Genomic DNA, 27574 nt, shown 5'->3' on the forward strand with positions numbered 1-27574 from the left:
GCAGGCACTTTGAGCACAAAGTATGATATGCCATCTGCCATTAGCTGTATTCCAGTGCAATAGTTTCGGCTTATAGGTGGCGCTAAAGTGCCACCTTATAGCCAAAACATAAAAAGGTGAGGGGGTTAATTATTGAGAATGTTTAATAGCACTACTGCAGGGGGCTGAAATGTACAGCAAGGCCAGCCCCTTTTAGTGAACGTGGGATGTGCCCGACCATGATGATAAAGTCACTTGATGTGGTGTGACAGTATTACATGTGTTGTGTTCTGTCAAACAATGTAGATTACCCCTGCTATCTGCGCAGGGAGTATTAATTCTATTAAAGACTAGGAGGCGAGTATTATGCTTCAATTTCTTTAATTTACCACTCTTCAGCAGTTTCAACAAACTCAAAACTATAACAAAACACTGAAAATCCTCTCAACAGACTCTTCTCCTTTTGAACTACAATCCCCATAGTCTCTGTAGTCCATCTCTGTCCATGCTCAGCTATGACCACATCCTGTCCCGGAGCTCCTCCTCTCTTTTACTCTCTCTGCCAGTCTCACTGATAACTCCACACTAAGTCCTGCAACTGGCAACGACTTGAATCACTCCAAACGAATGTCGAACTTCCTCGACTCTGGCGACTATCTCCTCTAGTCTCCTACTTCAAATGTTCTTCTGCTCCTCTCCTAGGAATAAGGAAATCAGAAAATCAGGGTGGAGTCCATGTAATGACGATCACATCTTAATATTATCACATACAGTTATCCAATATTATGCTCAATACATATTTCGGGTGGGATTTTAATGCTTGCCTCCTAGTCTTTAATAGAATTAATACTCCCTGCGCACCTAGCTGGGGTAATCTACATTCTATGACAAGACTGGAGGCGAGCATTATGCTTGTTCAAAGCTTCCCAACACTGTAGCTGCTAAACTCTCGGTCGGCTTGAAATAAAACTCCTTAAAAGTTCGATCATTCAACCAATCTGCAGTTAGCATAATATCTCTAAGCGACACTTCTGTCCTAAACGCCTTAGATGCCATATCTCCACGCACTGAATGTGCTCCATACTTCCCCATGTCTTTTCATGCTGTAAGCATAATCTCTTTAACCCATCTGGCGATAGTCGTTGTGGATACGCCCTTGAAAGGCTTCCATCACGCAATAAGCAACTGCTTAATATTCGCCGCTCTATGTTCCGCTGTCCTGCTCTCGTATTCTTTTATACAGCTTGCTACGCACCACTTAGGTTTACTCGGGAAAAACGGGTAGTGGACTGAGGAGGTCCCTGTCTTAGTTCTCCCCACTATTGAGAACGTCACTCCCTCAAGCCCAAATGACTTCCTATCTACCTCTATAGCCCTCACGTCTGAGACACGCTTGCACGAAACTAAACACAATAGCATTGTTAACTTTCCTGATAGTTGCTTCAGCGATAGATATCTGTTCCCTGGCCAGCTCTCCAATAGCTTAAGAACTGCCAGCACGTCCCAGACTGTCTTGTATCGAGGCTCTGGGGGTACTGTGAATTTTGCACCTTTAATCAGCCAAACGACTGCTGGGTGCTCTCCTGCTGGTACGCCGTCGATAGGGAGATGCCCTGCGGATATGGCTGACCTGTACACTCCTATGGTGCGGAACGCTTTCCCACTCTGCAATAATTGAGCCAAAAAATTCAAGATCATCACTACAGGCGCAGAAATGGGATGAACACCTTTCCCTTTGCACCAGCTATTCCAATTGGCCCAAGCCGCGTCATAGCTCCTTCTCGTGGACGGAGCCCAGGATTCAGCGATAAGCTGTGCAGCCTGATCCGAAATGCCTGGCAACGCCCAGCGTCTCTTGATATCCTGCACGCGATGAGCAGGAGTCTCCCCCTCACTCTCAGAGGGTGATACGACCCAGCTGGGTCCGTGAGCAGGTGCTCTCCTTCTGGGAGCAGCCTCGGGTAATCTATCGCTAACTCCATAAGCATCGGGAACCATACTTGTGCCTTCCAGCATGGTGCTACTAATAGCAGCTCCGCTGTCTCCCTCCGACACTTCGCTAGAACTCTGCTCAGCATCATGAAAGGAGGAAACGCGTAATGCAGACCTCCGCTCCACTCTTGCAAGAACGCATCTGTCCCTAGCACTCCTGGGTCCAGCCTCCAGCTGAAATATTCTGCTGTCTGGGTGTTCAACCGACACGCGAACAGGTCTATGTGTACTGGACCCCATCTCTCGGTCATCCTCTGAAACACTGCTGGATCCAGCCTCCAATCGCTGGAATCCGTGAGGTAGCGAGAGTTCCAGTCCGCTATTATGTTCTGCGTACCGGGAAGGTACTCTGCTGTGACCGACATCTCTGACTGCAGGCAGAAATGCCAAAAGTCCTTCGCTAGTTCTGCTAGCATTCTGGATCTGGTCCCCCCTAGATGATTTATGTATCGTACTGCTGATATGTTGTCCATCTTTAAGAGGACGCATGATCTCATTCTTCCCTTCGTAAAAGCTCTGATCGCGAAGGATCCTGCCAGCAGTTCCAGGCAATTTATGTGTAGCTGGAGCTCCTCCTCGCTCCATTTTCCCCCTGTCTGTAGGTCTCCGCACCGAGCGCCCCAGCCCAAACGACTGGCGTCGGATTCTATAATCAGATCTGGTCTGTCTCCGAAAATGGCACGCCCATTCCAGGCGTCCATATTCTGCAACCACCATTCCAGTTCTGTCTTGGATTCCTGATCTAACGGCACTGACTGGTGGTATCGCAGACCTTGCTGCAGATGCTTTATTTTTAATCTCTGCAGCGCACGATAATGCAACGGCCCCAGAAATATGGCTTGGATAGAGGCTACGAGCAGCTCCACAATCCTTGCTAACGTTCAGAGGGATACTACCTCTCGCTGGAGGCACCCTCTTAATTCTATCTTGATATCGCAAATCTTCCGGGCTGGAAGCTTGAGCGTCGCTTTCCTGGTGTCTAGGACGAAACCCAGAAAGTCCAGTCTTTGCGCCGGCTCGGTGTCCGATTTCTCTACGTTCACTAGAAATCCTAGAGAAACCAGCAGGTCCTGAACCCATTTTGTCTGGTACCTGAGGGACTCTCGGTCTTCGGCTAGAAGCAGTAGGTCGTCTAGGTAGATGATCAATCTTATCCCTTTCTCTCTTATCGCGGCAGCTACTGGCTTCATCACCTTGGTAAAGGCCCAAGGCGCCGAAGCAAGCTCGAAGGGCATGGTCTTGAATTGCCAAAGCTGCCCTCTCCAGCGAAAAGCTAGGAAAGTCCTGAATTCTTCCGCTACTGGGATCGTCATGTAGGCATCCTTCAGATCCAATCTCGTCAGCCAATCTTTCTCCCTGAGCGAGTCCCGGAGCTGATGGATGCCTTCCATCTTGAAATGTCGGTAGACTATCCAACCGTTCAGCTCCTTTAAGTTTATAACTGGCCCCATTTCTCCTTTCTGTGCACCAGAAACATATTGCTTATAAATATGGGCGCTCTCGGGCACCTTTCTATGGCGTTCTTCGCCGCTAGAAGACTTAGCTCCTGGTCTAGAAGCTTCTGTTCTGCGCGCCCTAGCCTCTGCTGGTGAGGCCTGTGCCCTTGAACGGGCGGTTGTGCGAACTTTAGGCGCATACCCACAATCATCTGCAACACCCAGGCGTCGCTGGAAAGCTTGCGCCAATTTCTCAAGAACCTGCCAGTTCTTCCCCCTACTGGGGGATAACGCGCTGCTCTCACCTTGCGTGAATCCTTGTCCCCGACCTGATCCTCTTCCCCTGCAACCTCTTGGGAAGCGTCCACTGGACGGGAAGAAGGAGTCCTGCTGCCTGTTCTCCCAGTATTGGGCACTGGGGGTCTGGGACCTTCTTCCGCCTCAGTTGTGACCAGTCGAGCGGCCCCTGTAGCGACTGGTCCCTCCAAAAACTTGGTTGGGGAAAATCTTCCAGATGGACGCATGGGCCTTCTCCAATGATGTGTAGGTGCCCACAAAGCGTCCCATCTCTTTGCCGAAAGTCTCTCCAAAGAGGAGTCCTTGGGCCGGCTCGCCTGCCTCGTATGATGGAAGCTTCTCGTCTATTTTCAACAGTAGACCTCTCCGGCGTTCCGAAGCGATGGCGCAGTTCGCATTTCCTAACAGGCAAACTGCCCTCTGCGCCCAGCCCGCTAGGGCATCGGGGTCCACCTCTTCCCCCGTGTCTCTGGCTCTCTCTGCCAGATCCATGATCTTTGCGAGGGGCCCGGCCAGATCAAGCTCTTTTTCCTGGCAACTCCTCCAAGATCCATCAATACCCTTACGGGGGTCCTTGCTTGTCTTCGAAACGAAAGTCAGCATTTTGGGATCTAACTCCGGGGTCTCTGCCACTTACCCTGGCAGGTCTGGTCTCGGGCATTCAGCTTGAAGTCTCTGACGGACCTCTTTGTCCAGTGCCTTCCTTAATCTTTTGGTCATATGCTGGGCCACTCTTGGCGAGGGCTGCCAGTCAGAGGATCTCGGGTTCCGGATGCTGTCCAGATCGAACATACCTTCCTCCTCTTCTTCGAGGTGTTTCTCTTTGTGGAGTCTCTTTCCTTCGCTTGGTTTGCTTTCCACCTCTTCTCTCAATTCCTCCTCATCTTGTGAGGGAGGTTCTCCGTCCTCCGGCTCCTCTTCCGAGCCTGGGTTCTCCTCTCCTTCATATTCTTCCCCTGGAGTGGGGGTCGTGAAGTCTGGCACAGTCTGTCGCCGCAAATATGCTTCACGGAGCTTTGCAAAGGCGTCGACGACCTCCGGGGCCTTTTTTTTCGCCCCTTCCAACGGGCCCTGGGGGTCTAGAGGGGCTTTCCTCTTTCGGGCCTTGATACTCCCCAATGACCCTGTCTCAGAGGGTTCTGTGGGCATGCGATCAGTCCGTCTGGTGCTCTCTACTGGCTGCTGTAGCATCGCCTCCAAGGACTCCAGCCTGTCATGCAGGGGCTTAACCCCTAAGGCCACTGCATCTATCAGCGAGTTACCCAGCACCTCCTTGAAGCTGGCAGCTAGATCTGAGGGCTGCTCTTCTTCACTCCACTCGAATTCTGACATCCTGAGAGAGTGCTGTGTGCCTAAAATACCAATAAAGGTGTCTCTGCACGCCCCTTTCACTGTAGATGCTACTGAAGGAACTGAGGCCGTGTCACTCCTCTTTCTATTCCTTTCCAATAATTATCTTCCTTCTTGTAACCAAATTTTTTATTTTTTTTATTTTTTTTAAATGTCTTTTTTTTTTTAATAGTGGCTGCACCGGACTCTTTTCTTTCTCCAGGTTGCCTGGTGTAGGCGTGTCTGTAACGGGCCCCTCAGCTCTGGGCACCGTGTACTCAGGAATAACAGCGGCTCTCTCAGTCCCCAGCGGCTTACAGTGATTCACGTGCCGTCGCTCAACTCTCTGGGCGGGCGCGATTGCAAAGCGCTCCGCTAAAGAGTATCGGGTGGAAATGCCCGAATCCGCTACGGTCGTAGCTTAATTAATAGTCACCGCCGGGCCCGGCTTCAATCTTGCTCCGCTCCGTTCCGCGTCGCTTGTGAAACACGCGACGCGGAAGCGGGCTGGTATGAGGTCCCTCCCTCCCAAAGGAGGGGGTCAGGGCTCCTGTTACTCTCGCGCGTGCCATTCTCCGCCTCCCCGAGGGAGGGGGCTGCTTCGGGCGCCGGGCGGCGCTGTTGTTGTGGTCCGCCGCCTCCTCCGCACTTCAGGAGGTGCTGGAGGCTCTCAGCTGGTGCGACTCCTCGAGCCGCTATAACCACTCACGGCGTCGATACACTCCCCTAGAGTGCCGGTCATATGGCACGGGGTGTTCGCGCCGTGAGTTGCCCCCCCGAAAAGGTGGCCTTAAGAAACAAAAACGCTAACGAAAGTGAAACATCCCACTAATGATACGAAAGCGGACTCCTAATAACGCTCTGCGACTCCATGTAATGCACACTGAAACAACGCCTAGATCTAACTAACACGTCTATCCTGAGCTATATATCCCAGATCAAACACACTCTCTACCCCTACGCAATGCTGTCTTTTAGGATCACATTACAATAGGGAGATGTACAAAACAGTACTTATCTGCATGAAGAGCAGTAAAGAGGAGGAGCTCAGGGACAGGATGTGGTCAGAGCTGAGCATGGAAGGAGATGGACTACAGTGACTATGGGGATTGTAGTTCAAAAGGAGAAGAGTCTGTTCAGACGATTTTGAGTGTTTTGTTATAGTTTTGAGTTTGTTGAAACTGCTAAAGAGTGGTAAATTAAAGATGTTGAAGCATAATGCTCGCCTCCAGTCCTGTCATAGAATGGTAAACTGCACGCAGTGTAACGACTGAGGGGCCAGTGCAGAAACACAGTACTGCTGGGAATATTGACCAACTTCTATTGCCCACATTTCTATTCTAATGTCACTCCATCATTCACACTTACTTTAAAAAAAAATATGCTTAGAAAGTACAGACAAAAGATGTTCTACAGGTCTGTAAATTACAACTCGTGTTAATTTGCATACCTTTAAAGCACCTGTTTTGTTAATCGCCCATTTTTTTTTTTTTTTTTTTATTAAAAGTTGTTTTTAAAGTTTGATTAACAAACATTTACAACATCGTCACGTTTTGTTATTAAAATCATTACATAGAAAATTAATTTAAGTTCACAGTATGTTATTTAGAATTCATCATTACTTATCATAATACATGTATAAAGTAAATCCTAGTAGATAAGCTAAATTCATGCTTTTCTCGTGCGTTTACCTTACCAATAGATGAAGCTTGTTCACACTTTTTCATACATTTAACTATTGACAAGTTCAACATTAGGATTTATTTCATATTTTCTTTCTCATCTAATTCAAATTCCAGTTTTTCAAGAAATGCACACAATCGAACAATTGCTTTCATTGAGTATCCCCACATGAATTTTTTCCAACACCATTCCCTAGCTTCCTGAGTCATACCTAGAACCTGTGGACCGATTAAAGTATATCGCAGGGTTTCAAAATGCTCACAGTATACTGTAAGGTGTTTCAGATTTTCTATCCAGTATTTGCCCTCGCAAAATCTACACCATGGTTTGATTCCAGCATTCGAGTTTTTTTCCCATTTAATGGTTTTCTCATAGGTGTGAAACAGATTGAGTTTAAATCTTAGATAGAAATATCTCTGTTTATTCGCTGGGAATTTAATCAAATAGGTTTTGCGAGGCAGTCTTGATGTTGCAAATTTTGCTGCTTCAGAAAATAATTTTTTTTCTTGCATATCTTCTATTGTTAGTAACCAATCCTGCTCATATAAGCGTTTCTTTACATGTCCCATACGATATTCTAAATCTATTGGTTTCAAACCACATTCGGCCAGTTTTTTTATCATACATTCCGAGAACTTCATCAACGATTTAGGTTCTCGATTCCCAATCATGATTAGAAATTCTCCATACAATGACTGTTGCTGTGGAAAGATCATTTTTCCGTAATTAGTTAGCTGTCGCCAATGGAACCTGGTTGATAGAGCAGAGATTCCTAACTCCTGTCGTAAAATACAATTTGGGAGTGATTTTGGCAATCTCAAGGTTGCTTTCCACATTTGCCCTTGAGTTTGATCTAATATTGAGTCTATGTTACAAAGACATAAATCCAATCCATAAAGTAGGATTGCTTCTACTTTCAGCATATAAAATTGAAAAAGTGGTTCCATTGAAAATTTACAATGCTTTATAAATACCATCCGCATTTGAGTCGCTAGAACATTTTTTTTTGCATTTAAGTTTGCGAACCAACGTTTTTCTAGAAGGTGAATCAATAACATCATACCCCAGATATCTCATATTTAATGCGATGGGCATATGGATAGAATTTATTGACCATTGCATTTTGGGATATTTCTTTTTTAGATTTTTTAGTATAAAGATACTTGACTTTTCAACGTTACATATAAGGTTGTTTTTATAAAGATAAGCTTCAAATATTTCCAGTTTCCTCTGTAGGCCATAAGGGGTTCGATCAAAAATTAGGACATCATCTGCAAATGCAATCCAATGGATACGTAAGTGTGCCAGTCTTGCTGGATAGCTTACTTCCGAGTTCCATATTGTCTCAATATCTGAGATGTATAGGTTAAACAGGGTAGCTGCCAAATTGCACCCCTGCTTGATCCCCACCTCGGTAATGATCGGGACTGTTGTTGAACCAGAACTATTGATGCGTACCAGATATGAGGTGTTATAATGCAATTTGGCTAACATTCCGATTAAATGAGGCGGAAATCCCATTTCATCCAGCTTTGCCCAGAGAAGATTCCTAATTACACAGTCGAAAGCTGCTGTTAAATCCACGGATGCCATATATAATGGACCCGTGTTCGGAGAATTCGTCTGTGCAATTAGGTGGGCCAAAACAGTTGCATTTAAAGCAGTTCCCATTCCAGCGCGAAACCCAATCTGAAATATCGATAAAATATTCCGTTGTTTAATCACCGCCTTCAGCTGTTGTAACAACAAGATAGCTAAGGTCTTGGCACTTGCATCCATCAAAGCAATCGGGCGAAAATTGCTTGGGTTTGTTTTATCGCCTTTCTTGTGAATTGGAACTATAATCGATTGAAGCCAGGATGGAGGAATAATAGAAGAGCGAATAATCTCTGTGATGCCGGAAATGCATCTGAGGGACAGGGCCTCTGAATCCTTGTCCTTTTTCTGTTTTTACCGTGTGTTCTGTCATGTTTTCTGCCCAGGAGTCCATGAGGGACTCCTGGCAGTGCAGCTCTCTTTTGGTTTGGTGAACAGACCCATGGGATACCCTTATGGCACCCATGGGTAGGGGTACAACCCTGTGCCCCTAGTGTATGTTTTTGGGCACCTGTGGGTGGCCCACAGAGCAGGGTATGGGCTGGTGGCAGCTCCATGCTGAATTTGACAGGTGCTCTGGGTGTCCTCCATTTTGGGATACCCAGGCCCTGCCATTGGAATCAGTTGATTCCTGATAGGAAACAAGATGGCCCCTGTGGCCTCTTGCTTTCTATTGCCTGTTATCTTGTTTTTCCCAAAGTCCTGGGAAGCCCTGACTCTGTCCCTTCCCCCTGACTGGCTGTTGGGTGGAAGTTCCATATATGGTGTTGTTGTGAAGGCCCAGCTAGACTGACTGGAGCCTTCCCAGTGACTGTATGTTGTGGGTACCTCCTGTGGGTGGGACCTGGGTGAATGGAGTGTGTGACCAATATACACTCCTTGTTGTGGTTGTCTGGTTTCTGGCATGAGAGACAAAGACTGAGACAGCCCTGCCCGAAACTGGCCTGAATGCAGTGTGTAGTGTTGAATGGCTGGGTACTTGTCCCAATCCACATTCCTTGTTGTGAGTGTCTGAAAGGGAGGAGTGTGGCCTGAATGCACTGTGTGCCTGATTGGCTGACTGACTGCATGAATGCCCTTCTGTGTGATTGGCTGCTGTGTGTGTGCCAGCAGTGTGGATGAGAGACAGAATAGTATATCTGGGGACCTCTCACCACTGGAAATTGTTCAGAAGCATTCAGAAGCTGAGTCTCCACTCAAGAGTAACTGGATTTGCTGATCCTCGACGTCCAGCTGGAAGAAGAAGACTTGCTGTGGCATTTGCTTCGACGGAACTGAAGGTTGTCGAAATCGTCGAGGACTGACCCGAGAGAGGACCTGGTAAGGCGCCCTCTTCCCATGCTCCGAGGGACCATCGAGCACCGCTGAATCTTCGCCGAAGCGCCCTGGAAGTCAGACCCTCGAAAGGCTGCCGACCCGAGACGGGACCGCCGAGGAGATCGAAGTGAAGCACCCGGACCTCGACGCTGTCGAAGTCCATTGCCGTCGACCAGGGTTCGCAGGTCTGTGTAACCGCTGGAGGCCCGTCGAAGTTGTGTTGCCCAGCCGTGGGAACCACTTGACGCCGTGCCGCCGACGACCGGAGCCGTCCGCTCCTTGCCTAAGAACATTTGACTCGAAGGACTCCCTCGTCCGCACCGTCGACCGCTTTTGCCCTGCCGGAGAAAGTCGAGGACGACCAACGCGCCGAGGAGAATCCGCCGGTGGGTTTCCCGCCACCTCACGATCCCAAAGACTCGAGCGACTTGACGCCCTTGCTGGGCTCCCGTCTCTACAATCTTTGCAGTCCAGAACTATTGTCATCGAGGTGCCCCGCACACCTCCGCCTTGCAGGACGCCGACGCCCCGACGCCGACGAGCACCGCTCGGACGAAGCTGCCGCCTCTTCGACATCGTTCTACCTCGTTTGTCGACGGACGTTCGACGCCCCGTGCCTCCCGCTTGAAAGGGAAGGCATTCAAGAAGGGCCGTCAATTCCCCGTCGCCGAACCCCGAGGTCTTCGACGTTTCTCGACGCCTCTCGACGATCCGTGACTCCTGCTTAAAAGGGGGTCATTCAAGAAGGATCTGTCGACGCCTCTTCGAAGAACTCGACTCCACCAGGTACATTGGGGGGGTAAAAACATTGTAGGAGAGAATAAGACTGTTGAACAATATATGGACTGGGCTTGTGTCATATCCCTTTATTTTACAGGTTGCCCAGGTGGGGGGATCTCCACACAGAACTGTGTCCAGTAGCTAGGGCCAGTATTCTGCCTATTGTTTCAACCATCTTTTATCTCTCCTCTCTCTATTGCTGGTTTCCTTCTTATTGATCTGTGTGCCATTTTTACAGTATTGTGAATGCACTTTAATGAGGTCTAATATTAGTGGTACCACTTTAGAATTGTAGATATTTATCATTATTGGTTTTCCTGAGCACAAAGTGCGTTGTTGTGATAAGTGTACATAACCCTTGAATATTAATTATATAAAGACTGTGTTTTCAGTAATACAGTGTGTGGACATTCCTTTGTGGGGGGCTTGGGGATACACTGTACTTAAGAACCAGCCTGCATCACCTCCTGAGAAGCTAGGCCTTGATTGCTCGTCCATCGCTACCGTAATCGAGAATCTTGGCTGGGGTCTTCTGTGCCTCTCCTCTACCATATAGAGAGCGGAAGTACAGACCCCCCCACCGGTCTTGACAAGCTGGTGGCAGCGGTGGGATGCTTATGGTTTTAAGACTCAGTGTATAACCGTGCCACTTACAAAATATCCGCACTTTATTAGATTAAGGTTTGGGTGTGTACCAAATAACTGCATTACAGGCAATGGAGCCCATTGCAAATGGTAAATTGACTCGGATGAGCTTAGAGGCTCTCCAGAGTGCTTGTGAAGCCAGGGAGTTGGACTTTGTGGATAAGTCTAGGGCTGAGCTGATAGCTGCCCTGGTGGACTACCAGACTGATGGTGAAACCCTTGATGAAGGGGGGGATGCAACCAGTGAGGACTCTGCCCCTGGGGTTGTCGCTGAATCTGTTTCTGGGAATGCCACCATTCCTGCTGCCTCTGTTCCAAACCCCAGCAATTCCATGGAACTTGAGTTATTAAGGATGAAATTGGCCTTTGAATATCGCAAGTTGGAAATAGAAGCTGAGCTTAAGAAAGAGGAGCTGGCACAGCAAGTGGAACTCAAGAATAGGGATCTTGCGCTCAAAGACAAGGACACTGAATGTCAGAGAATCCAGCTAGAGAGAGCTAGAGTGGAGACTTCAGCTAGACCAATTGAGAGTGGCAGGTCCCCAGCCACCAAGTTTATGAAAGATTTGGTTGGTGTGTTTGTGGAGGGTTCAGATATCCTCCAATGGATTGAAGCGTTTGAAATGGCTTGTGCAATTCATGATGTAGATAAAAGAGATTGGGCTAAGTGTTTGTTAAGCAGAGTGCCTCAAACTGGATATGACTGTATTCTGAAGCTGAGTGTGGAGGAAAGGGGTCAGTATGAGTGTATGAAGTCTGCTTTGATTGCCAAGTTTGGCAAGACACCTACCCAATACCTTAAAAGGTTCAGGGATTTTAAGAAAAGAGACAATGTGTCTTGGGTTGACTGGGTGAGTACTGCGCACATGAACATGATGGGGTGGATTGACGGTTACAAGGTGAAAACTTTTGTTGAGTTGTCCCACCTCTTGTTTTTTGAGCATTTTTCTGAAGCCTGTTCACCAGAGCTGCGTCAGTATGTGGCTGACCAGAACATTTTGGACCCCTTTAAGCTGGCTAGGTTGGCTGACAAGTGGGTCTCCCACCGGGTGTCCCCTAAGGACTCCAGTGGGAAGGACAAGGACAAAGAAAAGGGGACCTCTCAGAAAGCTGAGGAGTCCCAAAAGCAATCACAGTCGGGTAAACCAAAACCTTCCTCTCCTAAGACCCAAAAATCTGGTGGGGATAAGTCCTCTGTGGGTGGGAATAAGAGTAGTGGTCCACCTGCTGCAAAGCAGGTTCCCAGTGGTTCCAGTACCGTACCCCGCACTCCTGGCACTTGTTGGGATTGTGGGGCTCTGGATCACAAAAGGGGTGACCCCAAGTGTAAAGGTAAGGCACTTGGAGTACAGGCTGTCAGCCTGACCTACCCTTACCCCGTGGCTGAGGTGGAGGCCACTGTCCTCCCCTCCTCTACAGGAATCACATTTGGTGCTCCGGTAGAGATTTCCTTAGTGTCCCTTGGGGCCTGGGACCAGTACGCAGAAGTACTGGCAACTATCCCGCAGAACACCCGTAGGTTTTTGAGAAGTGTCCTCTTGAATGGCCAGCCTTCTACTGGTTTGAGAGACACTGGGGCAAGCATGACAGTGGTGGACAGGACCCTGCTCAAGCCAGAGGACTATGTAGGTGCTCCTCTGAGAACCACCAGGTTAGCTGGTGGGCCTCCCAAATTATCGCCTGTAGCCCTAGTCACACTCATGATTGGAGACAAGACAGCAAAGCTTCCTGTCCTGGTTCAGGACAATGTCCCTGCTAACATTCTGTTAGGAAATGATCTAGTAGAGTTGGGGTTGATCTCGGATGGTCTTCCCATGACTGCTGCTGCAGTCACTAGGTCACAGGTGACACCGGGTCTGGCTGTGAGTCAGGTACCCGAGCCAAAGGCGAGGCCTAAGGCAAGAAGAAGGAAGACCAAGAAGGCCACCTCTGTGGAGGGAACACCTTCTCTTCCTGCTGTTCCGACAGCACCCATTGGGATCCATGCTCCGGACGGGCTGGGTCCAGCGGAAAACCCAAACTCAACTCCTGTGGGAGAAGAGACAGAAGACTCTCCTGTGGGAGAGGTTCTCAACCCGGAGGATCATCCCGACCTTCAATGCTTGTTAGCTGAAGGGGGACCCTCCCGGGCAGACTTCTGTAAGGGACAGAGAGAGTGCCTAGGACATTCAAGATTTATTGGGAGGGTGAGCTCCTTGTTAGTGAGCCCACTAAGCCCGAACCTGGTGCCCGCAAGAGGTTGGTGGTACCCCAGGTTTACAGGCCCTTCCTACTGCAGTTGGCGCATGAGGTGCCCTTGGCTGGTCATCTTGGGACCAAGAAGACTAAGCAGAGGCTCTCTGCCCATTTCTACTGGCCACGGATGGGAGTAGAGGTGGAGTCCCACTGCAGGACCTGCCCAACTTGTCAGTTGTCTGGCAAGACTGGAGGCAGGGTCATTGCCCCACTGCAGCCATTACCAGTGGTTGGCACACCATTTGAGAGGGTGGGCATCGACATCGTCGGTCCCCTTGACCCTCCCACTTCAGGTGGACATCGGTTCATCCTGGTCTTGGTAGATCATGCCACCAGGTAGCCTGAGGCAATACCCCTTCGGACTGTTACTGCCAAGGTGGTTGCCAGGGCTCTCCTGGGCATTTTCACCCGTGTTGGATTCCCCAAGGAGGTTGTCTCTGACCGAGGATCCAACTTCATGTCTAGTTACATGAAAACCATGTGGAAAGAGTGCGGGGTAACCTACAAGTTCTCCACCTCTTACCACCCCCAGACCAATGGTCTGGTTGAGAGATTTAACAAAACTCTCAAGGGCATGCTAGGTGCTTTGGAAGAGCCCCTAAGGAGGAAATGGGATCTCCTCCTGCCATGCCTGCTGTTTGCTTACAGAGAGGTACCTCAAGAGGGTGTTGGTTTCAGCCCCTTTGAGTTACTCTTTGGACATCCCGTGAGGGGGCCCCTCGCCTTGATCCGAGAAGGCTTGGAAGCCACCCCTCCAGGTCCCGCCAAGCAAGTGGGGGACTATGTGTTAGGCCTCAGGCGGAGGATGACACAAATGATGGGTCAGGCAACAGCAAATCTCAAGGCCAGCCAGGAATTGAATAAGTACTGGCATGACCTGAAAGCTTCGCAAGTGGATTGGACTCCGGGACAGGAAATCCTTGTGATGGAGCCTACCAAGCCTAGAGCTTTGGCAGACAAGTGGACTGGACCCTTCAGGATCATCTCCAAGATGGGCGAAGTCAATTATCTGGTGGACATGGGAGCCTCTGGGGTAGCCCCCCAGGTATTCCATGTCAACAGGCTCAAGCCTTTCCACAGGCGAGCAGAGGTCTCATGTCTCTTGCTAGCTTCAGGGCAAGAAGAGGATGAGAGTGAGCCCCTTCCTGATTTGCTGCATAGCAACCCTCAGGATGGCTCAGTGGAGGGAGTACAACTCTCTCCCGATTTGACAACAGAGCAGCAGAGGGCCTGCCGGGCTTTGCTCCAGCAGTATGCCCCTCTGTTTTCACTGACACCGGGCCTTACACCGTGGTGTAAGCACGAAATTGACACTGGTGACAGTGTGCCTGTCAAAAGCAGGAGCTATCGTATGTCAGATACCGTCAAAAACCACATCCAGGCTGAGGTCGCCAAGATGTTGGATCTGGGTGTTATTGAACCCTCCACCAGTCCCTGGTCCAGTCCAGTGGTCCTTGTCCCCAAGGCAAGTTCCCCGGCGGGTACCAAGGATTGGAGGTTCTGTGTGGACTACCGAGGAGTCAATGCCGTCACCAAAACTGACGCGCACCCATTGCCCAGGGCTGATGAGCTCGTGGACACTATAGGTGCTGCCAAATTTGTGAGCACCTTTGACCTTACCTCAGGCTATTGGCAAATAGCTCTGACGGACCATGCCAAGGAAAAGACGGCATTCTCCACACCTGAGGGACTCTACCAGTTTAGGGTCATGCCCTTTGGGTTGAAGAATGCCCCTGCCACCTTCCAGAGATTGGTCAACCATGCGCTCAGTGGGCTGGAAGCCTTTTGTGTGGCTTACTTAGACGACATTGCCGTCTACAGTTCCACCTGGGAAGAGCATTTGACACATCTGGATAAGGTGTTGCAGGCCTTGAAAAGGGCTAACCTCACTATCAAGGCCACCAAGTGCCAGATAGCTCAGGGGAAAGTTACCTATCTTGGTCATGAGGTAGGAGGGGGTCAAATCCAACCTCTCTCCAGTAAAGTACAGGACGTACAGAACTGGGAGACTCCCACTACTCAAACCCAGGTGAGAGCCTTTTTGGGCCTCACTGGGTACTATCGCAATTTCATGGCAGACTATGGAACCATAGCTGCACCCCTGACAGCTCTAACTTCACCCAAACAGCCTAGGAAGGTTAATTGGACTGAAGACTGTCAGAGGGCCTTTGATGGCTTGAAAGAAAGTCTGTGTAGGGCACCTGTGTTGAGTGCGCCTGACTACAGCCGACCCTTTATCGTCCAGACGGATGCCTGCGACACCGGAATTGGAGCTGTCTTGTCCCAGTTAGATGACAAAGGGAGAGAACATCCTATCATATTCATCAGTAGACAACTCAAGGGTAGAGAGCTTAGGTGGGCTACTGTTGAAAAGGAATGTTTTAGTATAGTTTGGAGCCTTAGGCGTTTTAGGCCCTACCTTACGGGGTCCACCTTCAAGGTCCAAACAGATCATAAGCCCCTGAAGTGGCTTATGCAGATGAAGGGTGAGAATCCGAAATTGCTCAGGTGGTCGATTAGCCTACAAGGGCTAGACTTCACCATAGAGCACAGACCAGAGAAGAGTCACGATAATGCAGATGGCCTTTCCAGAAGGTATGTTGACCGTCTGGATGAGGGTGTTTATCCCGTGGGAGATTAGGCACCCTCCACCTCAGTCTGGGGGGGGCGACTGTGATGCCGGAAATGCCTCTGAGGGACAGGGCCTCTGAATCCTTGTCCTTTTTCTGTTTTTACCGTGTGTTCTGTCATGTTTTCTGCCCAGGAGTCCATGAGGGACTCCTGGCAGTGCAGCTCTCTTTTGGTTTGGTGAACAGACCCATGGGATACCCTTATGGCACCCATGGGTAGGGGTACAACCCTGTGCCCCTAGTGTATGTTTTTGGGCACCTGTGGGTGGCCCACAGAGCAGGGTATGGGCTGGTGGCAGCTCCATGCTGAATTTGACAGGTGCTCTGGGTGTCCTCCATTTTGGGATACCCAGGCCCTGCCATTGGAATCAGTTGATTCCTGATAGGAAACAAGATGGCCCCTGTGGCCTCTTGCTTTCTATTGCCTGTTATCTTGTTTTTCCCAAAGTCCTGGGAAGCCCTGACTCTGTCCCTTCCCCCTGACTGGCTGTTGGGTGGAAGTTCCATATATGGTGTTGTTGTGAAGGCCCAGCTAGACTGACTGGAGCCTTCCCAGTGACTGTATGTTGTGGGTACCTCCTGTGGGTGGGACCTGGGTGAATGGAGTGTGTGACCAATATACACTCCTTGTTGTGGTTGTCTGGTTTCTGGCATGAGAGACAAAGACTGAGACAGCCCTGCCCGAAACTGGCCTGAATGCAGTGTGTAGTGTTGAATGGCTGGGTACTTGTCCCAATCCACATTCCTTGTTGTGAGTGTCTGAAAGGGAGGAGTGTGGCCTGAATGCACTGTGTGCCTGATTGGCTGACTGACTGCATGAATGCCCTTCTGTGTGATTGGCTGCTGTGTGTGTGCCAGCAGTGTGGATGAGAGACAGAATAGTATATCTGGGGACCTCTCACCACTGGAAATTGTTCAGAAGCATTCAGAAGCTGAGTCTCCACTCAAGAGTAACTGGATTTGCTGATCCTCGACGTCCAGCTGGAAGAAGAAGACTTGCTGTGGCATTTGCTTCGACGGAACTGAAGGTTGTCGAAATCGTCGAGGACTGACCCGAGAGAGGACCTGGTAAGGCGCCCTCTTCCCGTGCTCCGAGGGACCATCGAGCACCGCTGAATCTTCGCCGAAGCGCCCTGGAAGTCAGACCCTCGAAAGGCTGCCGACCCGAGACGGGACCGCCGAGGAGATCGAAGTGAAGCACCCGGACCTCGACGCTGTCGAAGTCCATTGCCGTCGACCAGGGTTCGCAGGTCTGTGTAACCGCTGGAGGCCCGTCGAAGTTGTGTTGCCCAGCCGTGGGAACCACTTGACGCCGTGCCGCCGACGACCGGAGCCGTCCGCTCCTTGCCTAAGAACATTTGACTCGAAGGACTCCCTCGTCCGCACCGTCGACCGCTTTTGCCCTGCCGGAGAAAGTCGAGGACGACCAACGCGCCGAGGAGAATCCGCCGGTGGGTTTCCCGCCACCTCACGATCCCAAAGACTCGAGCGACTCGACGCCCTTGCTGGGCTCCCGTCTCTACAATCTTTGCGGTCCAGAACTATTGTCATCGAGGTGCCCCGCACACCTCCGCCTTGCAGGACGCCGACGCCCCGACGCCGACGAGCACCGCTCGGACGAAGCTGCCGCCTCTTCGACATCGTTCTACCTCGTTTGTCGACGGACGTTCGACGCCCCGTGCCTCCCGCTTGAAAGGGAAGGCATTCAAGAAGGGCCGTCGATTCCCCGTCGCCGAACCCCGAGGTCTTCGACGTTTCTCGACGCCTCTCGACGATCCGTGACTCCTGCTTAAAAGGGGGTCATTCAAGAAGGATCTGTCGACGCCTCTTCGAAGAACTCGACTCCACCAGGTACATTGGGGGGGTAAAAACATTGTAGGAGAGAATAAGACTGTTGAACAATATATGGACTGGGCTTGTGTCATATCCCTTTATTTTACAGGTTGCCCAGGTGGGGGGATCTCCACACAGAACTGTGTCCAGTAGCTAGGGCCAGTATTCTGCCTATTGTTTCAACCATCTTTTATCTCTCCTCTCTCTATTGCTGGTTTCCTTCTTATTGATCTGTGTGCCATTTTTACAGTATTGTGAATGCACTTTAATGAGGTCTAATATTAGTGGTACCACTTTAGAATTGTAGATATTTATCATTATTGGTTTTCCTGAGCACAAAGTGCGTTGTTGTGATAAGTGTACATAACCCTTGAATATTAATTATATAAAGACTGTGTTTTCAGTAATACAGTGTGTGGACATTCCTTTGTGGGGGGCTTGGGGATACACTGTACTTAAGAACCAGCCTGCATCACCTCCTGAGAAGCTAGGCCTTGATTGCTCGTCCATCGCTACCGTAATCGAGAATCTTGGCTGGGGTCTTCTGTGCCTCTCCTCTACCATATAGAGAGCGGAAGTACAGACCCCCCCACCGGTCTTGACACTCGTCAAATTGAATTTTTAATATCGGAGCCCCTAACTGGATATTTTCTTTCAAGGCACAAGGTGGAATACAATCTGGACCAGGCGCTCTTGATTTGTTCAATTTTCCAAGTGCCCATGTGATCTCCTCAAGTGTCCAACCCTCAAATTCATTCAGCATTTTATCAGTAAAGTTGTCAGCAAGTGCTTTAAATCTTTCCGGTAAAGCAATTTTTTTTTTATAATATTGTGTCCATATTTCGGCACTTATAGTAGAGCTTTGATTCACCGTTTGATCCAAGTCATTGCTCCTTAATAGTGCCCATATGGAACGCCTGTCATTTTTGCATAATGCGGTAACCATTGTTTGGTTCATTGAGTTATGAAGGTAAATCCTGTAATTTTTTGTACGATTTCGATATTTATTAAGTACCTTTCGTTTCTGTATATGATATTCATCGCTAGCCAAACACATTCTATTTAATTGCAAGATTTCATTTTTCTTTTGTTTCTTTAGGATTGCAATTCTGGTAGCCGTTAAGTCGACTCCCCGTGGCTTTGTTATTTCTTTAGTTTTTTGAAATACCAAGTATGTAAGCGCTATAGTCATAATTAGTGAAATTTGTCTGATCGTTAAAACAATTGTTTGTCTATGATGATTATTTCTGGCGCTATCTAGTAACATCTTGATGGTTACATTTAAGTTTTTGCAAGTTCTAGTATTCCATCGTAGGGAAGCACCTGGTCGATCTTCCGATATAAATATGCTCAATGGGTCTAATTGCAATTTTGGAATCGCTAATTTGAAGGTTACATATAAAATACAATGGTCACTCAATTCAATGGTCGCGATCTCTACCCCCTTACATTCAGATGATAATTCCCCAGATACCGCAATGTAATCAATACATGAGGCTCTATTATTTCGGGACCATGTGGTCGCCCATTAACATTCACTTAACCTGGACCCTCCCTGTATCACGACCCCTCGCGACCATACTTACATGCAACATCACTGTGTAACTATGCTTGTGCCCTCACCCAGGGCCCCATGGAACTGGTTCAGCGCCCTGATGCCCGAGGGCTTGTGTGCGCTCTACACATGCATAAATACATAAATAAATAAATAAACCATTGTAGGACTCCAAGCAGTACAATGCAAAGCGATAAAAGCTTACTTTAAGCTGGTTTAAAGCCAGGACTAGCTTAACAGTTCATCCCGGACCAAGAACTTTTTTGGCGAACTCAGTAGACCTTTAAAGACTTGGAAACACCATCCAAAGAGCTGCTGCGCTGGTAATCTGCTTGAGTCATTCTTTAACACATGCATGCACATCTGCAGTTCAGCAAACTGTTTTATATGAAATCGACGCTATTCCTCCTGGCGGAAAGCAGTGTTTTTTTCCTAGAGAAAGATGACAGAATCATTGAATGTCGCGCCAGTCCCCGGCCAGCTCCTCTGAAACACACTCAGATGCGTGCACGGCCCTCGCCGGCTCGCAGTGTCTCGGGCAGATGCGTGCACGGCCCTCGCCGGCTCGCAGTGTCTCGGGCAGATGCGTGCACGGCCCTCGCCGGCTCGCAGTGTCTCGGGCAGATGCGTGCACGGCCCTCGCCGGCTCGCAGTGTCTCGGGCAGAGGTTACACAGCAGCAGATAGTCCTCGTATTCTGGCCGCCTCTGCACCCTCGCCAGACATGTGCTAGCGAGGAAGTGAAATTGAATGTTCATTTTTGACAGCCATGTCAACCCAGTTTGCCGGCGCGTAAAGATATCTCGGATCTAAAAATGGAACCCCGAATTCTGCCGTCTCATTAAAATGTGCCAACCTGGGCTGATGTTTACTAGGCCTAACTATACAAATATGTCAGTACTCAATGCTAAAAATGGAGGTCATGCCTTAATGTCCTGAAAAATGCACCCAGAGTGGCAAGCTGCCTTGTGCCATGCTTGTTTTCCATTGAGATAATGCAGGCATATTTTCGACATGTTTTATAGAGACTGTAACAATGCAGGGTATCTATAAATAGAGAAGTATGTCACAAATAAGTATGTTCATAAGAGGGTGTACATTATGGGTGCACAAGAGGCGCATAGTTTGCAGCTGTGATTCATGCCCAACGCCAGCCAGAGAAATAGCAATAGCAGGCAGTCTCACAGACATTGTTTTGTAATGTGCACAGTAATGCAGCCCGTCTGCAAAGGGATCAGTGAAAGGGTTCATCCCAGGAGATGAACACAGGGGCAGCCTTGCCTGGCATGTGGCTGGCACATCCCCAGTGGCACTGGCCTTCAGGGTGGTAGCAACCTTTTATTCTCAATCAGCCAACCCCTGTGATTAGTCCAATTCCCCTTCCTTGCGACCTGGCATAGCAGTGCCATGAGTGCGCATATGTACCCGACCCATGGAGCTTATGCCATTGTTTTAACGCAGTCAATTCAAATTACTTCGCTGGGAATTCATTCTATAGATGTAATTGAGGGTAGTAGCAGAGAGGGCGTTGGGGGAAAGGGTTGGGGTGGGGGTGGTAGTGAAGGGGGAAAGGAAGGCAAGGGGTATCCCCCCCCCCCATAAGTAAAACATCGAAACAGAAATTCGAAGTCATTTCAGGAAAGTAAATGACCACAAAGTAATTTAGTTCGTTGAAAATAACACAGGACCCTCCTTGGTGATGCCATACTCCTTTTATAATTATAAAGCAGAAGTGTTCTTTATTCAAGGAAACAGAGGTAAAGTAGCTGGCTTGTCGGAGTCTGAAATCACTAAGGAGAGCAAGGAAGAGCACTTGGCTTAGACCTTATTTTACATGCGACAGGGATTAGGTTCAGAAGCACTGTTTGGCTACCATGGTAACTGAGGAGAAAGAAGATACATCTATTTGTCCAGGATCACACAGTTTAGCCAAGTGAGAAAGCCGCAATTAAAGTTCAGGCCTTCCAATTTTACTGTCAGTATCTTGACCACTAGGCCACGTCTGCCCCAAAATTGAACCCTTTAGTGATTTGTGCTGCTAGGTGCACCATGTATTATTGTACTCACAGCACGTTTTTTTTCGTCTTCTCTTCCCCCATTTGCCCTCGCCAGGCCCGGTCTGTGCTGGAGTGGTCGGCTTGAAGATGCCACGGTACTGCCTCTTTGGTGACACTGTGAACACCGCATCACGCATGGAGTCAAACGGAGAAGGTAGGACAGCGCCTGCTGCATTGGGATAAGACTCTTCAGGAGACCTTCATTGAGAAGATCACAGGTGGTTCAGGAGGCAGAAGAAGGAAGGGGATGGAGGGATATTAAGAGCGGGCAAAGAGAAGTCAAAGCATTGGTGTATACCTGAGACATCTAGTGGCATGTCAAGTGGTGAGGTGGGAGGGCTTCTGGGAGGAGGTGGAAGGATGCAGGGATCTTCTGGGGAGAAGGTGAAGGAGGAGAGGAGCGAGTGGGGGCGATGAGGAAGGAAATGAGAAAGCTGAAGACTGGCGGTGGGCTAGGTCTGGCCGATGAAGGGGAGTAAGAGAGGGTGGCTTCTGAGGAAAGGCGAGGGACAGCGAGTGAAATGGAAAACCATGAAAGAGAGCAGGACAGTGGGGAGCGAGAGCTAGGCAGTGCATGGAGAAAGAGGGGAGAAAAGTAAAAGATAGTGATTGAGGGGGGTAGTCATGAGGAAGAACGGTGGCGAGGAGTGAGTGATCAAGCAATAGGAAAGGACCTGGCAAGGGTAGAGTCGAGTGACCAGGGGTGATAGACATCTGGAAGGCTGCATTATTTATTTTATTTTATTTACACATTTATATTGCGCCGAAGCCCGCAGGCATCCGGGCGCACACTTTTACACAAGGGAATAACATACAGGACGGCTAGATGCTTTATTACGTAATTCTTGGGGAAGCTGTGGTGGCTACTTAAACAGGGCTGTCTTTAGGGCCTTCGGGAAAGCCAGATAGTTATTCCCTAATCTGATGAAATTGAGTCGTCCATTCCATGCTTGGGCGGCCATTACCGGAAAAGATCTCCCCAGTCCATTAGTGCGTTTGAATGCTGGGCAGACAATCTGGCCCCTAGATTCTGATCTCAGTGATCCGCCCGGTATGTACGGGACGATCAGATCTTTCAAATAGGCTGAAGATTGCCCATGGATACTTCGATGGACCAAGGTCATGGCTTTGAACGTAATCCGTTCGTTGATTGTCAGCCAATGTAGGGCTCTTCTATCTGATGTTATATGCTCCCTTTGAGTTCTCTTCCTAATGATTCTCACTGTGCTTTTCTGGATAATCTGGCATTTTGCGATGTAGACCCAGTTTGCTCCTAGCATTAACGCAATTCCATAGTCCAACCCGGATAGGATGATGGCCCTAGCATTAGTGGCGCTGTTTTTTGTTCATTCACAAACAGTTTGATGTGACTGAGCAGACGCAGGTAATATTTACAACTTTTGTTTAAGTTGCAAACATAAGACTCTGCATTAAGTAATGCTTCCACATTAATGCCCAAGGTCTTCACCTTTTCTTGGAGTTTGACAGTGGAGTCCCTGATCTGAAAGGGTTTGTATTCATGACCTAATTTGTAAGAAAGATAGATGGTAGCCAGCACGAGGGATAACAATGTGGACGGAGAAATGAAGGTAGTGCAGAGTCAACGGAGAAGAAGAAGCAGCAGTGGAGAAAAAGTGGAGCAGAGTGGGAGAGAGATGAACGTGTTTGAAAAGTCAGAAGGAGATAGTGATATAGACCTGAGTAAGGACCTAGCAAGGGTAGATGCGAGAGAGCAGGAGGGACAGACATCTGGAAGGATGTCAGAAAATAGATGGTAGCGAGCACAAGGGATACCAATGAGGATGGAGAAACGATGGTAGCGAGGAGTGAAAGGGATAGCCGTGTAGAAGATGAGAAGGAATGGTGGAAAGGAGTGAATTAGTTGGATAATAAAGGAGAAGGGTGGAGATGCATAAGTGATCGAGTAACAGCAAAGGACCTGGCAAAGGTAGGGACGAGTGAGCAGGATGGATAGAAATCAGGAAGGATGCGAGAAGCATAGTGGGTAGGGAGCACACGGGATAGCAAAGTGGATGGAGTAGCAAGGAGTGAACTGATAGCCGTGAAGAAGCAGACGAGGAAACTCACAAGTTTTGTAAGAGTACGTGAGATGGATAGCAATGAGGAAAGAGGGTGAAGCATGGCGACAAGTGAGTGGTAGAGCAATAGGAAAGGACATGGCCAGGGTTGCGGTGAGTGAGCAGTGGCGGACAGACCTGTGGAAGAAGGGGAGGAAGCCAGAGGGTAGCAAGCACGAGGAATGGGCATGTGGAAGAAGTGAAGGTGTGTATGAGTAAATGGGGTAGCTGTGAGGAAGGACGGAGAAAAGGTGCTGAGAATGGAGTGCAAGAGTCTGCAGAGAGATGAGGAGTGAGCAGCACAGCCATGAGAAAGGTTATGTGAAAGATGGGGGAGAGTGAGTGGGTGGAGTCGAGTGGAGGGACCAGCAACGGTAGGGTGGAGTGAAAGGGATAGCCGAGACAAGGCAGAGGAGAAAGGTGGACGAGAGTGTAAGGGGTAGTTGTGACGAAGAAAGTGGGGAGAAAGGTGGATAAAGACTTACATTGATAACTATTGACTAAGGAGAGGAAAAAGGTTGAGGACAGTGTGAGGAGGAACAAACAAAAGGAATAAAAGGGAAGGAGACGGGATAGGTTTGAGTCAGAGAAGAAGAACCAGGGAGAAGGCTGAGCGAGAGACAGAGCACCCTAATGAATGAAAGAACATAGATCGAGCAGAGTGTGTGAGAGAAGATGTTCAGGAGGAAGGAAAGGAAAAACGATCCAAAATGCACAGCAGTGTCTGAAAACAAAACGCTTAAAATATATTGCTCCTTTTATTGAACTATGCATGAAACTAAATCCCTCGTAATTCAAATGTTCTATAAATGTCAGCATATCTCATTGGCTGTCTGTAAAGGTTTGCAGGAGAAAATATCACATTTCTCATAAGGAAAAAACGAGACCTTCAGACTGAATGTAAAACAGTTATTGGCAATGCTTAAATGTCACCAGGCCCCATCCTGTCTGAGAACCCCCTCATTCCAAATTCTTCCAAGATATCGCGTGCTGCGAGGTTGTCAGAATACCATTCTCACGTTTCACGACACCCCCTCGCACCAGGACAAAGAGAAACCCAGCCACCTTCATAAAAGTCTCTCTCTATTAGAAAGTGAACACTCTCCAGACGTGAACTCTATGTTTACTTGACTTCTTAGAACCAGGAAGTAACAGGGATCTCTGCTGGGCGCCATCTTTAGGAGCACCCCGTGCATGATGGGTAATCTCTGATGCCACTGTGGCCAGATAAGAAACTGCAGTGAGAAGCTTTATAGGTCTGATGTATGAGCACCACTGAACAATTGATCATCTACTCCCGCCTTAATGTAGTTCATTGATATATCACACCATTATGTAGCGATGCCAGAATAAATGTAGTTAATTGATATCACACTACTACGTAGGGTTGCAGTCTCCTCCGTATGAAGCATGGAAACTGTTCAAATGCAGGAAGCGTCAAAGTGGTCTTCCATGTAAGGCTTGTAGAGAGCATTATGTGGGCAGGTGTAGGTCTATCCCACCTTCATGCTTCACGAGAAAGAACAGGAGAGTAATATTTACTAAAACAGTTCCTATAGGGACCCCAGAACATTTTAGGAGACTGTAGGATCTGGGTGTTCTAGCATCTGAGTATATTGGCTCAGCTACTCCCGATCTTCAGATACATGTAGAAGGAAATACTTGTGAGGCCTCGGCAGGAGGGCAGCTGCCTCACCGGGAAGGCACCCCCGTTGGGTGTGTGTCTCACAAGCCTAACACAGACTCGCTCTTTTCCACTCTCAACGGCACCATGCATTGTCCAGGAATGTCACTCTTGGGTATCATCAAGTTTCTGGTAGATCACCAACTTTGGTCCAAGCCCCAGACATCCACTATAACAACAAAAATAGACAATTCAGTGCCAAGCAATATCAGCATTAAACAAAAATATACATACGTTTTTACATGAAAAACGAAGATCTTCCAGTCCCCGGAATCACCTGTTTTTATTGTTAGGTGTAAGTGGCTAGGGTAGGTCAACAGTCCGTTATTCCTCAATGGACAATTCCTTTACAGAACCATTGATCTTCAACTTTCCGTCATCTCTGGCCAACGCCCCAAACCAGCAAACCAAGCTTTGAATTTGGGGAGTCTACGAAATGTCTTTCTACTGTTCCTACCGCAAATGAATTCCATTTCAACGAGTGCACCTCTTCAACCACATGCACCCAGAAAAATCACCCTGGTGTTCTCCTCTGTCGAGATAATGGAACTCGTGCAGGTCTGAGTGCTATCATGCTTGGAAAATGGCAAGAATTGCCAAAGACTAACTGGGAGAAGCTGCAACTGGTAATAACCAAGCCGACAGAGACGCCACTGGGCAAGTAGTTCTGAGCATATCACACCTTCTCGGAAATCACTCTACTGGCTTTAAGTTGAGCAAACAATTACTTTCAAGATGATGTGAAATTTCACAGAAAGCACACTACTTACTAAATCCCAAGTACCTGAGCAAGAGTATCCGGCAACTTAAGATCCTTCAGCAGGGGCAGAGGTACTTGGGAGTAAGGTAACCAAAGGAAGAGGTCAGGATCTGATAGGCAACTGCACGTTGAGTCTGGTTACCTGCTGATGTGGTGGCATGTGACATGGCTAAAGAGGAGAGCTTGTTTATTGTCTGGTTAGTGCTGTTGTGTCCATTTGTGGGGGATATTTGCATATAGTATAAGGTGGTAGGAGATTTTAGAGGGGGTCAGTATGCTGGAGAGAAACAGGGAGTAGGCATTTCAAAGCAGAACAAGATGGTGCCTCACAGCTCTCCTACCACTGTCCTCTTGCAGATAGTTCCCTTTTCACGTTTTCACATAGCCACTGTCCATTTCTCTCTTTCTCTGTTTTTCTCTCGCTCTCATTCTCTCCCTTTCTCTCAAATAGATGCATTGAGTCCCATGTGCAACCACAGAGGCGTAGACAGGGTAGTAGGGCCTGAGGGGCAAAGCCCTGTGTAGGCATTTACAGATGTTAATGTCACTGCGTTGGGCCCAACTACATTAGCTTCAGGCCCCACCTGTTAGACATTCTTGGCTACGCCTCTATGCAACAAGGATCTGGGAACTGGCAGAGGAGAGAATGGGTCCATTTGGGAGACTTTATTTGCTACCTGCTTAGAGTTATGGGTGGCAAGAACTTTTGGTTCAGAGAAAGGGCTTATTGAAATATGAGGATCTCAGACACCCCTATATTGCCTACCTTGTTGGTTCATCCACTTATATTGGTTGGAGAGCCACCTCAAACCTCACTACTTCAATGTGCAAAGGTGCTCTGCTCAATTGGCAGCTGTTTGTTTGTTTTGTGTTTGGACTTTTCGGTCTCCAGTCTGGTGATGGTGTGGCTCCTGCGCTCTTTTAGCTTCCCAAGGCAATTCCTTGCCAGGTATGATCGCACACATTTCTTGAGTACCTTACAGGCAGCGGTGCTGTAATTGTAGATGATACATGTCTGGAGAGGCTCCTTTCGCATGTCAATTGAGGGGTAGGTGTGATATGGTCCTTCTTTTCTGAAATGATTAGATGAATTGGGAACTGCTATATAAGTTGCTCTTCATTCGCGCCAGGGCGGAGTCAGGGATTCGGGAAAGTAGGGTGTTGCCATTCAGGCGACATAGGACCAGGCTTGAACAGGGGTTCTGGTGGCTCAGGCGGGTAGTTTGCGTTTTATCATGAAAGGAGGTCGAGCTCGTGCCGGGCTGTCTTTGTTTTGAATTGGGATGTGCCTCCGTCCAGCTTTATCTCCCAGAGCCAATACCCAATCTGGGCTTGGCTGGAGCTCTTGGAGATGAAGATGCATTTGTTCTTTGTCAAGGTAGGCTTGAGGTGGGGGCTTGGCACCCACACCTGGCTGAGCATGAGGCCGTTTTTAAGTCTATGAATGTAAGTCAATCTACTGGAGTCTCAGGCTATTATTATTCATCAAGCTTTTCAAAGCAGAATGCATATACAACAAAGGCACCTTTATTTGTGTAGTTGTTCTCCCAATTTAAAACATGCCTTTTCCAAACTAGCCATGTATAGCAGATGTCAGCAAGATAGCACAGCGAGTTCAGTACTGCCCATACATCTATGTGCAACCTTTATGTTGTGGGATGTTATGGTACAAAGTGTTTGTACTGTGCC

General features: G+C 48.5%; 1 protein-coding gene across 1 annotated transcript in view; it reads left to right on the top strand.

Annotated features, from left to right (window-relative positions):
- Window positions 1–27574, top strand: part of NPR1 (natriuretic peptide receptor 1) — a 1222629-nt gene that overhangs the window by 1178168 nt on the left and 16887 nt on the right. Inside the window, exon 20 of the mRNA XM_069651231.1 lies at window positions 21419–21517. Within this exon, the coding sequence (XP_069507332.1) occupies window positions 21419–21517 (99 nt within the window). The remainder of the gene's footprint in view (window positions 1–21418; window positions 21518–27574) is intronic.

Source organism: Ambystoma mexicanum, chromosome 1p, assembly GCF_040938575.1.
Source record: "Ambystoma mexicanum isolate Mex_15411 chromosome 1p, UKY_AmexF1_1, whole genome shotgun sequence".
Classification (NCBI taxonomy): domain Eukaryota; kingdom Metazoa; phylum Chordata; class Amphibia; order Caudata; family Ambystomatidae; genus Ambystoma; species Ambystoma mexicanum.